Genomic DNA, 14,163 nt, shown 5'->3' with positions numbered 1-14,163 from the left:
TAAAGGTAAAGACCAGTTTTGGAAACGCCCCCCTTTAAAAAAAAAAAAATGGAAGCTCTTATCACCAATCATGTAAAAGAATATGTTTTGACTAATAAGTGATGATACAAATTTTACTGGGAAACCGCCTACTCATTAATATATTTGGTAAATTATTATATCTATTTGGACCTGATAGATATCGCACACGTGTCGCCTAGTCCCATATACATCTTTCTATGTACAGTGCTTGGAACTTTACCTAGACTGGACCAAATTTCTTATCATTTTGATGATTCCAAAACCTTGCAGTACACACCAATACTTGTATATACTAGATGATCAACCTTTTCTGATCGATTCCACAATGTTTCTTTCAAAATGAATCGCATGACCGGAACTGGTCTTTAACTTTAATGAACGTGGCAAGTGATACCTCATGGAATTTATTTGGACTACATTAGTAAGGGTGTACTAATATTACTTTCCTGTGTATTTATATGATATGTCCATTTTTCTTATCTGTACTGTGTCTGTTCATGGTTATAATGTGATACATTTGTTGCCCTATATTTTTTAGAACAACTGGCCTAAACTTTTTGTACCGGGTATCTCCTTTATGATCAACAAGGGAAAAAAATTCCCTAAATATGACATGTCTTTCTTCTCAATTTATCTTACCCCTTTTTCCCTCTTTGTTCTTTTTGTTCTCATCATTATGACCTTCTGATCCTATTCTGCCAAGTTTCAAGCATTCCCTAGAGTATGTTAGAGTGTTGCTGTACATGTTTTTATATCCAAAACAATTTAGTAGGGCAATGCTGTCTGGCAATTTGATGCTCTTGTAAAAAATGATTGTTTTTCTCACCAGTCTTTTGTCAATTTTGTTCTATTATGATTGCTTGTATGAATCATTGTTTGGCTTCATTTAAGAATGTGCCATTTAATCATAATATATATAGGTGTTTGTTTGTTTATCTAGTGTACTATCATGTGTGATTGCATAATATATCTGTCCATGTATTCATAAAGTTTATGATTATTCATTAAAAACATTAACAAACATGAAGGAAATAGACCAGGACAGAACCAGAATAATCATGTTTATAAGTGATTTTCAGTTGCTTTTTGTAGAGTATTAGTCCAAGCTTGTTTCTAGTTGATTTGCATTATGGCATTATGGCATTTTGTGTGAAAATAAACATTCCTCAAACATGGTTTTGATAACAACAATTGATAGAAATATAGATGAACTTGATTTGTTAAAGCTAGGATAACACTAGCCAATTATAGGGAATATTATTGTTTTTAATATAAACTATAAAAGTAGCAGTTGTCGAAATACATTCTTTTTTTGAACTCTCCATATTCAGTCAATGTAGGCATTTATGGAAGTTTCAACACTTGATCTGCATGGAGGCATACATTTTGTAGAATTCGAACAGACTGAAATCATTTTTCATATTAGAAAGAAATAATAAATGAATAACAATAGTAATTATCAAGTGTGTTCACGTTTGCCATGTTTGTATGTATATTTCAGACATCCTGCATTCTAGTATTGGGAGCTTAAACAATTTATTGAAAACAATATCTGATAGGAACCACTGTGCAAATCATCGGAAATGTTTCACTTGTAATCGGAAAACATTCCTTTTCTTTTCAGATATAGAAATTTTTCAGTGTTTTTATGATATTGTCCATTTTTAAGTGCAAGAAAAGGTAGTGCTGACCGTTAAAAAAAAGTATTTTCATTCAAAGCTTTATGTGCAGTTTGCTACAAGATGACTGTAAGCACAGACATTTTCCCCCTTGTAATATGATTACATGATGTCACACCATTATACCTTCAGATGTCTGATAGGTTTGTATTCACCTGAGATTATATGTGATTACATTGAGGAAGAGGGCTTGGAGTAATTCAATTTCAATTTATATGAATTTATTTTATTTTCACATTCTGATAAAAATCACAATAACAAACATTTACATTACAAAGTCAATTAAAAAAATAACACAACAGAACAGAAGTATCAAAATATGGGGGGACAAACAAAGACCAAAGGCCTATCAAAGGCTTGTATCCAAACTATATAAATAATTAAATATACATTTAAGTGGGTACAACAGGAAGGCAGAAAAAACATTGAAAGGTGTTTGGGTATCGAGGGGAGTTGATGCACGGTGTGTGTGTGTGTGTGCGTTATGTATGAGACAGAAAGAGAGAGGGTGATAGAGAATGAGAGAGAGAGAGAGAGAGAGGAGGAAGATGGTGAAAGAGAATGAGAAAGAGAAAGAGAACGAAGGAGAGAAAGAAGAGGGTGAAAGAGAATGAGAGAGGGAGAGAGACTGAGAAACAGGAGGAAGACTAAGAGAATGAGAGAGAGGAGAGGAGGATGAGGGTGAAAGAGAATGAGGGAGAGGAAGAAGAGAATGAGAATGGGAAAGAGAACGAAGAAGAGGGTGAAAGAGAATGAGAGAGGGAGAGAGACTGAGAAACAGGAGGAAGACTAAGAGAATGAGAGAGAGGAGAGGAGGATGAGGGTGAAAGAGAATGGGGGAGAGGAAGAAGAGAATGAGAGAGGGAGAGAGAACGAGGGAGAGAAAGAAGAGGGTGAAAGAGAAAGAGAGAGAAAGAGAACGAAGGAGAGAAAGAAGAGGGTGAAAGAGAATGAGAGAGGGAGAGAGACTGAGAAACAGGAGGAAGACTAAGAGAATGAGAGAGAGGAGAGGAGGATGAGGGTGAAAGAGAATGGGGGAGAGGAAGAAGAGAATGAGAGAGGGAGAGAGAACGAGGGAGAGAAAGAAGAGGGTGAAAGAGAAAGAGAAAGAGAACGAGGGTGAGAAAGAAGAGGGTGAAAGAGAAAGAGAGAGAGAGAGAACGAGGGAGAGAAAGAAGAGGGTGAAAGAGAATGAGAGAGGGAGAGAGACTGAGAAACAGGAGGAAGACTAAGAGAATGAGAGAGAGGAGAGGAGGATGAGGGTGAAAGAGAATGAGGGAGAGGAAGAAGAGAATGAGAAAGGGAAAGAGACTGGGAGAGACATGAGGAAGAGGGTAAAAGAGAATGCGAGAGAGAAAAGAAAAAAAGAGTGTAATGTAAGAGAGAGAGAGGGGGGGGGGGGTGGGGAATATTTGTTTCCCCCTTCTACAGGGTTTATAAAATAATATCATTCACATAAATTATGTATAAAAGAAGAGCTATATACATGCAGAATTTCAAAATGATATTCCTGTCCATTCAAAATATGATAAGAACATACGTTTATATAGATATCATTTACAAATTGCAGTCCATTTTTGAAACATCACATATTTTAATACTTGGCAAAATAATTTAGAAGAAATAAACAATCAGAAACACTTTGTAAAGGGTAACCACTTTTTCATGAATTTCTTTTCTTTCAGGTTTTTTAAAAATATATCTTTTCCATATTATAATAACACTTTATCGCTGATATTATGTGTTAAAAAACTGGCAAACACTGTTTGCATTTGGCTGCAAAAATGCCTCTCCTTACTATAATCATAATACAGTTGGGGGCACTGTTGTAACTTCTATGAAACCCGAAAAAAAACCTTTTTTGTGATTTTTAAACTATGTACATTATTGCCGGACAGCCAAACAATGCTCAAGTTTTGACCATATTTAGTTTGAATAAATACAGTAACAAAATCTATATAATTGTTTCTTCAACACTGTTATTACAGAATGTACATATGTTATCTGTAACTAATTTAAATCCTAACGAAGCATCTTTCATTTAAAGAATACTTTTCAGTTTCTTGAACTAAAACCACCTCATGACATGGGGGGGGGGGGGGGGGGATAATACCCCCACGTGAAGCTGCCCGGCCCAAGCTCTTTAAATTTTTAATCCAGGTTCATTCATGATCGAGAGAAGATCCACCCTGACTGATGTTCAATAGGCTTCTGTTCTTCTTTGTCACGTAACGAGTCGATTAAGCATCTTACGTAATAGGTAGAATAAGCACTGTACGTCATAACAGGTGCAGCGTGCGCCTAACAGAAGAGGTTGTTATTCTTGTTTTAGACCGTTAATTATTCTGTTAACTATATGATTCTGATCCCTTTCTGATCCCTTTCACACATCCTTTGATTGGATATATGCATACAAACGTTTTAAAAATAATCAATTGATATAAATTACCATTTCCAATAGTTCATTTAATTAACGAAAATGACTGCAGTAAATTCCCATTGAAACATATCTTTTGTAGACCTGTATTCCCTTAGACCCACGCGCTAAGCAGAGAAAACAACAGTGATATTATATTTTGAAGAAGAACAAAATAGATAAGGAATAATTATGTTTTTAAATGTTGTGGAACTGAACGATGCCAAACCGGTGTAACGGCGTCTTGAAAAGAAGACTAACCCCGCAGCCCCCGCCCACATGCTCGGCGACAATCAGTCACTTTGCATATGAAATAAATACGAGGCGAAGCTTTCAAAGAATACCGGCGAAACGAACTCTCGTGAAATTCATCTTTACAAGAAACATTCTTCAAGGTATGTATTTTTTAATATTTTAAAGTTTTCATGTTTGAGTGATAATGTATAGTGCTGTTTAAAGTGTGTGTAATTATGTATTACAAAATGTCGAAATACGAGAGCGAGCAAATTTACAGAATTGTGCGCTGTTCATATTATTATACACGACAGCTCAGCATTCGCACATATACCAGCTGTGTTTGGCATCGGGCACCACCTGTATAAGACGCCATGAGAAGCCCGTTGGTTCTGTGTGGCGCCGTCCCCCCTCCACTAATGCATGGCATACACACAGAATGAATCAAAACCTTGTGTGTACCAAAGTGTGTATGCATTTCAACCTAAAATCCCAGTGTAACTTACATGTGAAGGACCTTTCTGTGTGATATCAACACATAATAATGTGCATCACCTAGTATGAATTAAAGTGTAGTATAACAAACAAACAAAAAACAACAGCAACAATGATAATAGTGTTGTAGTTTAAAGATAAAAGGAAAGAACATGCTGTAATAATTAGAATGAGAGAGTCATTGTAGAAAGGGGGAAGTCATTAAAAGAAGACAAAAGGAGTATAAAGAATGAAAGAGAGAGAGAGGGAAAACAAGGAAAATTAAGATAAGTACATGGCATGAAAGACAGAGATATATCTTCATTCTGCAAGAATCTTTAAGATTGAAGGAAGCAGACTGCACCAAAGAAGAAGAAGGGGTAAGACGAAGGGGGTAAACTAGGTAGAACTAAAGGAATAGGTGGAGAGAAAATATATGTAAATATATAAGAGAGAGAGGGAAGGGGTGATAAGATATCACATTGATTGTAAATCCATAAGTGTTGCAGAATTTCATATTTTCTTTCCATGTTTGATGATGTAAATTCTAGGTTATAAATCAAGGAGGGAGGTTGTCAAATCAGCTACATAGGAGTTTTTGTTGATTAAGTTTAACTCAAAATTGGTACGTTTTAAGAGTCTATGGTCTTCACATATACAAGGCTGTAGCACCATTTATTTAATTTAAATTTTATTAAAATTAGCAAACTAATCCAAACCCTCTTTGTTTTTAATAAAAAGTACCGGTAATAAGTTACCTTCAGGTCCAGCAGTGGTTAAAAGTTTATATCAAGATTTGATGGAAATCACATTCACATAATTGCAGCAAGATGGTTGCATTGATTTGAGCAGAGAAGCTAGAAAACTGCAATGGAAATAATTTAGTTACAACTAGGACTTTTAATCTAAACTAATCTCTTATAATTATTAATATTATCATTAATATTATTATTATTACTTCATACAAGTACAGACCTTAGGCACACGATTGGTATGTGAATGAATTATCTCAAAGATTTTATGATGTAAAATATTTACCAACATATCAAGTTTATTAGATTGACTATTGAAAAATGACTAACTCATCAATATTTAAAACTTTAGTATCATTATAATTGTTTTTGTTAGAATCACATTACATTTTCAATTCAAGATATGTAACATAGCAAGCTAGGGAACTAAACCATTCTGAGATAAATCGTTCCCTTTAATGATTGTTTACCTTTTCCTTCTCCAATTCGGTTTAAATATGAAAATAAAAAGTGCACCTATGAACCAAATTTCATCCTAACCCATATATCACTCCCTGTGTCAATATTTTCATAGTTATTAAGTAAATAAACTAACCTCTGACATTTTTAAAGTTTACTCAAAACTTAATTCATTTGTTCAGTGATACTGAGCAAGATAATAAGAGCATTGGCTAGTCAAGTGTGTACCATGCTGTTATTTGAGAATTGTATGAATCAAGTATTCAGTCCATACCATTTGGATTAACCCCGTTATACTTGACTTTGTGTGAGAGAAGCATTCTATTTTCAAAAACAAATTTCCTTGTATAATTGATATTCACTTGTATTTTCTAATGTCTATGTTATGCAAGTGACAATGATATTGCTTTCCATTAAAGATAATACTAAGTTTTGGTATTTGGTCATGAATTTGGTTCAAATGAACATATTGGAAGCATATGCAATTTTACAATATTCAATGATTGTTGTCGCAGTTGAAATCAAGTCTAAAGTGATGAAATTGTAAAAAATAAACTCTTTATATTGTATAGCTCCCTCTCAAGACTGATATTACTTTAGCTTTAATACCAGTTTCTTGACTACAGTCAACCAATTTTCTATTCCCATTTGGAAATTATGTATCAGATCTGCATATTCTGAGATGTTCATGGTCGCAGCTACCATGGATGGCCTTAGGCGCTTTTTGAAATATTTGAAATCTACCAGGAGCATGGGTAAATTTTGATTATTCAATTTCCTCAAAAGCAGAAGTGTTTTAGGGGCTAAATTTTCTAGTGCTTATAATAAATCCACAGGGGCATCCAAATATATCAACATTTTAAAGAATTACTGTCCATCCAACTTTCAAGATTCCCAAAACTTTGCATTACCTTTAACTCTTTCAGTCAGTGAGAAATATTTATATATTACAATATTCTCAACTCCCTTCATACTGTAAGAACTGTGATTTGCCAGATACTGAATATAAGAAGTTGAAGTTAAGACAGTCGCATAATGACATTGCACTTTCTACACATGCTACATGTATTAAATGTGCTTCCTGTTTTATCGTTTGTAATGATATACATCATGTATTTTAAGTTTAATGGTTTTTGAAAGAAAATATCAGGGTAGGTTGCTTGTTCATTTAATGTGTTGGCAGTGTAGGTGATATCACAGCTGAGGGAACAGAAAAAAGACTAAGCAAATATTAAAAATGAGGGTATCCATGGAATCCCCAATGCACCTTTAAAAAAAATGGACCACATGTATTTATGCAGGCATTATTAGAATTGGGGGCTCTTTGAATATTATGTGTATCTGTCACGGTGTATTCATGTACTGATTGCATGATGTTCATGCTTGTGGTATGACAACATACACTGTACATGTACTACCCACACTGCTATTGTTTGTCCATGATCAATTATGCGTGTCATTTGTATGGTGTGTATGTGTGTGGGTGTGTGTGTGTGATTGCATGGTAGAGACAATAACCAGATATTATCATATGAGAGAGCTGACACCTGTCATACCCTACCACAGACAACCTGTATTATCTAGTCAATAGGATTAATTGGAATGTAGAGATATCTTAAAGGATAAATTGAAGCCTGATATATTGTGCTTACGAAATGAAATAAAATAGTTGCATGTATTAATTGCAGATAATCTTGAAGGAATTACTGTTGTCCCCTACTTGGGAATGCATTTAGGGATTTTTTCTTTGATCACAGGATTCAGATCGTTTAAATGATTGCAAACTTTTATAGGATTCCATTTACATTGCAATGCGATCATTTAGCATCTTCATGATAGTTATGAGTAGGCGTCTGTTTTCATGTATGTATTAATGTAATTAATGTTTTAAGTTATCTATTTAAAGAAATGTAGATGTTTAGTTATTGACTGACACTGTAAGTGAGTCAGATGATAAGATCTAAGATTATTGGTCATGAGACATTAAAACCCCTAGAGGGAAAGATGAAATGTCAGTTCCATGACTGAGACACGATGCAAGGCGACTTGGCTTGATTGTACAGAAGATTGACAACTGAGTCTAGAAGGATATGTACATGCACATACTCTTCTCTTATTCTACAATGAAGATGCATGGCTCTCTGTATAAGGACTTAAATAGATGTGGATAGTGGTGCTAGTACGTGATTTCTCTCTTTACTTCAAGAAACAAAATGGCATTTCTTATTGCTGTGACCTGCTTTAAAAAAAAAAACTTAAGTGAAAAAAATTCAAAATTTAAACTTTTATCAATTCTAAGAGCCTATGGTGAATGAAAGAGGATATATAACATAACTATTGAAAGGGGTTAGAATTTAGTAGGATAAAATTTCACTGTCTTGCAAAAGTTATAATTAATGCACTTACATTTTATGCCACTGTAGATGGTTTTATACTTCTTATAGGTAGATTTAATTTATTTTATGTCCTATCATACAACATGGAGTGTATATTATCTCCTATACATGTAGATGATATATGATAATATATCACATGAAGACCACTCTTCAGGTAAGTACCACCTGCACAAATAGACGGTCTACTTGTCAAGATCCTAGTTTTACCAGCGAGCGAAAGGAAAGGTGTTAAAAGAAGATTTCCTATTCATTGCTGAGGGCATATCTTATTCATGATATGATAAAAATCACAGCCTGTTGGAGGGGAGTAGGAGGGTTTTCACTAAACACCCACCCATCCAGAGCCCAAAGCTGAAATCACAAACACGTTTTGTATATAGATGAAAATATCAGGCACATTCACACTAACAAATATGTGAGATTCAATTTTGACTTTGATCACCAATCTGTACGGCGAACCAGTAAGAAATCTCAGTTTTTCATATTGTTCATTGAAATATGATCCAAATTGTACACATAACTGTTAGTATAAAAAATAGTTTTCTTATGAAAAAAGTAAGATTTTGATTGCGGTCTAAAGATTAATTCTAAATCTCACTTATTGCTCTATGCATGACTGGCCCTTAATTCAAGCTCATCCATGTATTCTTAGTACATGGAGATTATTGTGTTCTTTGTCAGGTATGGTTCCACCTGTGAAGATTCATACTATTTGTAAAAAAAAGTGAATTTAATGGATATTTCAGAGTGAAAACAGTTTGAATTTATGACAACCCTAGTCTTGTTTTGTTTAGCTTTTGGGTTAAATGGAGCCATTCTCAATCACGTTCTCATTCTCCTTCTCATTATCATAAGATTAAATCAAATCAGTTGATTGAAATCAAAGGCCCATTTTTTGTATTATCATGGCCTGTTCTGATGTTAGATATCCAGTATTTCTGATTTATGTTTATCAATTTTCCCTTATTTTTGCAGAGTATGTTTGAAATTTTGAAAGGGATGCCTTTCCAATGGAGAATCATTTCATAAGATGCACGCTAGACTTATCCTTCTTTCTCTAGTTATTCAGATGACATATGCTCTAAATGTTTTGCTGGAAATATGTTTGTGTCATCAAAAAAGGGAAATATTTGACGTGAGTGTTTCTAAATTGAGGCATATCTACTTGAATGTCTGTTAATGTACATCCAGTTAATTACCTTAGTTTGTCATGGTGGGAATGGAGGTCTATATTTTGTAGCTCAGTGCCACTGTGACTGGTAGACTCTTTGTTAAAGTGGTGAATTTAATAACAGCTTGGGCAATCTACAGCTGCATTTACTAATGACATTCAAAGAAGATTCTATTAGCATTAGGTCATAACCCCCCCTTTTTGTTCTCTCTCTCTCTCTCTCTCTCTCTGTTTTTCTCTCTCTCTCTCTTTCTCTCTCTCTCTCTTTCTCTCTCTCTCTCTTTCTATTTCTCTTTCTCTTTCTTTCTCTCTCTCTCTCTATCTATCTGTCTACTTGTATATCTAATATTCTCTCTCTGTCCTCCTCATTCTCTCTTTATTTTTGTCTCTCCAGCACCCTTGATCTCTTCTATCAATCTTTCTTCTCTCTGTCATAATAACAATGACAATATTCTGTTTATGTATAGCACGTAATGATATTGAAATATCCCTATGCAGATCATGATAGTCAAAGTATAATTACCCCTTTAACGAATGTGTATTTTTGTCAGTTGCCTTTTTAATTTGTTTATTCAGTTGCATTTCAGTCTCTATTGCTTAAAATTAATATTATCATGACTTTGTCTTTTCACTCCACCTGACTCCAGCTCATAATTTCTCTTTCCCTCACATGCTGTAATTCATTGTCCATCTCTCTTTCTGATTCTCCATCTATATCTGTGCTTGTGTCATCTCTTTGCCAGCTAGTCTAGCTTTGGATCAATGATTCTGATGATAATGAGATTCTCTTAACCACCATACAGAGCTATAGCTAGCTAGCTAGCGAGGCAGCAAGCAAGCAAGCAGGCAGGCAGGCAGGCTAGATGGAAGATGAATCAATGTTTATTAAGCATGCAATTACAGTACGTGCATTAGTGCGACTACGGGTGGTTGTGTGGGTGCGAGTGTGTATGTGTGTGTGTGTGTGTGAGTGTGTATCTACCTCAGAGTAGTTTCAATGTACAGGTAGCTGCATAGAGGTGGTTAGCGGTGGGCACACACACTTACTCCTTCAGTCGCTCCATCGAGCACTCTACCATCTATTTTAGTGCAGAGCTCTTTCAGAATCGGTGAACTGCTAAAAAGGAATCAAGCTGAATTCATTACTACAGGATTATTGATGTGTAGGCTGGGGACACTGATCAATGCTACATGTATATGCATCCTCATCTCCGCCCAGCTAACATACCGTAGCTTATTAACTTTCAATCTTATTGAAAATTCGTTGAGCATATTTTGAAGAAGAACCCTGTTTATTTGGACTATATTTTATAATCAAGCAGGTGGACAAAGTTTGATCTAGTTGTATTTAATTGAATTCAAGTCTTTAGCATTCGGATAAGGAATATATGCTCATCTGTGTGCCTAGGAAACAGAGGATATATTCCAAGGATTGTATAGTACTATTTCTTCTGATACAAAGCGAATAGAAACATCTCCCTGTTGGTCTGTTTGTAGAGGATGAGACACGAAGCAGGAGTACAGGTACTGTTTAAATTGTTTGTTTTTGTTTTACTTGATTCACAAGATGGGAAACAAATGACGTATAACTGAAAGAATTTCTGGTAGCAGGCAAACGATTCATTATATTGTCTAATGATAGCTCTGCTAGGAATTTAGCTTTCTACCAATGTGTATTTTAGCATTTTACAGAAGCTTAATAAGAGCAAGGAGATATCTCTTTGATAAGAGCAAGTTAGTTGATTCAGTAGTGAGATAAGGATAAGGTGGAGTAGGATTTACATGTTTGAAATTATCGACAACTATCTAAGGGCGTGTTCATGCTTGATTTTGACGGCCAGAATCAGGCATCTGTTACGCGTTTAGTTTAAAACACGCTTGCGTTCATGCTCACTTTTGTAGAATCACCGAAAAACGGCGATCACGATCGCCGATCGTAAACTCACAAAAAGATGCGTTTACAATTTGTAAACACGTTTAAATGGGGTCAACGCACTGACCTCTAGTGGGTCTACGTAGCATGCGCACACAGGTTTGCGAATCCAGCTGAAGGCCACCCAAGGAGAATTGCCTGGAGAAGTGAGCATGAACAGTGCACCGTGGAACTGCGATTACGATGAGCGTTTACGATGAGCGTTACAAATCGCTCATTCTGCCTTCAAAATCAAGCATGAATGCGCCCTAAGTAACACTACATCAAAGCTACTATTATTGATTGTAGAAAAATGGTATTGGATAAAACTGACAATCGATAGCATATATTTAGTTAAGCTTAAATTCAAATTGGAAGAAAAATAGATTACAACAATGAAACATGTCAGTAGGTTTACTGACTTATTTCAAAGTGCATGGGAAATTGCTCTCCTTTAAAATCCTACATTCCTGATGTGTAATAAAACATCCTTTGTTAAATTCACTGTAAAGAAAAAGGTTGAGTCTAAGCCGAGTTTAATTGAAATTCTTTTCTGGTTTCATATACAGTACAGCGTCTCAAGGCCTAGCTGCTGTAGATCCAGAAAGTGAGAGACCATTAGGCGTGTCTGCACTATCTCGAGATTGCCAAATATCCAGCTATTTGAATTATCCCGATCGCAAACTATCCAGCTTATTTGCGTCTTCATTAGACCGAAGTAGCAAATTAGCTGGATAGTTGGTCGGGATAATATCCCAAGATATCTCGGTCTAGTTTGCGGTTTTCCGTGTTTACTCGAGGTCAGTGGTTGCGAGATCAGCGCTGAGCGGTATAGATCGCATGTGCGAACCGGAAATCGTTGTGCATGATGGGATCGGGATAATTGACTCCGTACTTCGGTCTAATGAAGACGGTCGCAAACTATCCCGCTAGTTCGGAAATAGAAGGATATTTTGCAAACTAGACCGAGATATCTTGGGATATTATCCCGACCAACTATCCAGCTAATTTGCCACTTCGGTCTAATGAAGACGCAAATAGCTGGATAGTTTTGATCGGGATAGTTCAAAATAGCTGGATATTTGGCAATCTCGAGATAGTGCAGACACGCCTAATGTGCAATTAATCTTTGCAAATTTTACATGTGGTGTCGATTTGCATGTGGCACTGAAAGCCTGGACCCTTGCTTGCACGCCTCAAAGAATTTTCATCATTTATACTGATAATACATGTCAATAACTATTGTAGATTGTTAAATAGTGTGACTAGTTGATGTATTACAGTGAAAAGAATTCAAATCAGTGAGCCACAGTAAAAGTCAATAACTTCCAATGTTCAATTATTGGGTGTTAATCAACACCAACCCTTTTTAAAATTCAACATTTAAAAAAATTTAAAAAATTAAAAGCGTAGGTTCCCTGGAAATGAGATAAAAGAAGAGTGATGGCATGCTTTCTAAATGAACAGAATTTAAATAGAAACCAACTGTCACTCGGGCTGTTAGTACATGTAGCTTTTCCAGATCTCTCCACTGTACCATAGGGAGTGATAGAAGATAAAAAGACACCCCTTGGTTTATTGCTTCCTGTACATCAGGATGCATGTGATATGATCAACCTTCTCTAGCTCCATTCTACCTTTGTATTTTATCCGGTAGTGATACATCATCATTAATGCATTCACACCAAGAATATTTCCTAGAGAATACATGTAGATTATTATTCAACAATGCAGTAGATGTATTTTTGAATAGTGCTGTAGGTTCAGAACTTTAAATATCTTTCTGAGTTATTGACTATAAACACACATATAGTTTACTGAATAATGTATGGACACAGCTAATGACCTTTGATTAAAGTTCTGACACCAATGGACAGAAACGATATTATGTTTGGTTGCTTAGCAATAGTTTGGAATAATTTGGAATGAGGATGATAAACATACATATAACTCATTTATACCTACTTCAGGTTGGCACATATTGAGAGTAGAAGTGTACAAGAACATTAGAGATTCTACAAGAACATTAGAGACTCTACAAGAACATTAGAGACTATACAAGAACATTAGAGACTCTACAAGAACATTAGAAATTCTACAAGAACATTAGAGACTCTACAAGAACATTAGAGATTCTACAAGAACATTAGAGACTCTACAAGAACATTAGAGATTCTACAAGAACATTAGAGACTCTACAAGAATTAATATTAGAGATTCTACAAGAACATTTGAGATTCTACAAGAACATCTGAGATTCTACAAGAACATTAGAGACTCAACAATTCAATTCAAGTTAAGGTCTATTAAATACATTCATTACATATTTCGAACATAAAATACAGTTACAATTGATTTGTCAACATTGAAATATGTATATTACATTAGAAACTCTACAAGAACATTAGAGACTCTAAAAAACATTACATGTAGAGACTCTCAGTTTAATATTTAATTACCGTATCTTTCATTTCTTCAAAATTTGACATTACACAATTTACACAGGAACTCTAGTGTGCAATATATTTTCCAAAAAGCTTTGTGCTGATAAAAGCTGCGTAATGTGAATGCATGTAGCTTGACTTGAACAAATTCAATCAAATTTCCGATGTCTCCTGGCAGCATACTATCCAATAAGAAGAAGCCCCA

General features: G+C 35.1%; 1 protein-coding gene across 2 annotated transcripts in view; it reads left to right on the top strand.

Moving 5' to 3' along the window:
- Positions 1-4,496: 4,496 nt before the first annotated feature.
- The window catches only part of rab3 (rab3 GTPase), a 43,347-nt gene continuing 33,680 nt past the window's right edge, over positions 4,497-14,163 (top strand). Inside the window, 1 exon segment of one of the 2 annotated variants that reach the window (NM_001123495.1) lies at positions 4,497-4,511. Coding sequence is in view for 1 of the 2 variants with exons in the window: in XM_011674504.2 (XP_011672806.1) it covers positions 11,103-11,126 (24 nt within the window). In the remaining variant the exon portion in view is untranslated. 2 annotated transcript variants of the gene reach the window in all.

This window comes from Strongylocentrotus purpuratus, unplaced genomic scaffold (genome assembly GCF_000002235.5).
Source record: "Strongylocentrotus purpuratus isolate Spur 01 unplaced genomic scaffold, Spur_5.0 spur5_scaffold_3, whole genome shotgun sequence".
NCBI classification, from domain to species: domain Eukaryota; kingdom Metazoa; phylum Echinodermata; class Echinoidea; order Camarodonta; family Strongylocentrotidae; genus Strongylocentrotus; species Strongylocentrotus purpuratus.
This window is presented reverse-complemented; position numbering and strand designations above follow the sequence as displayed.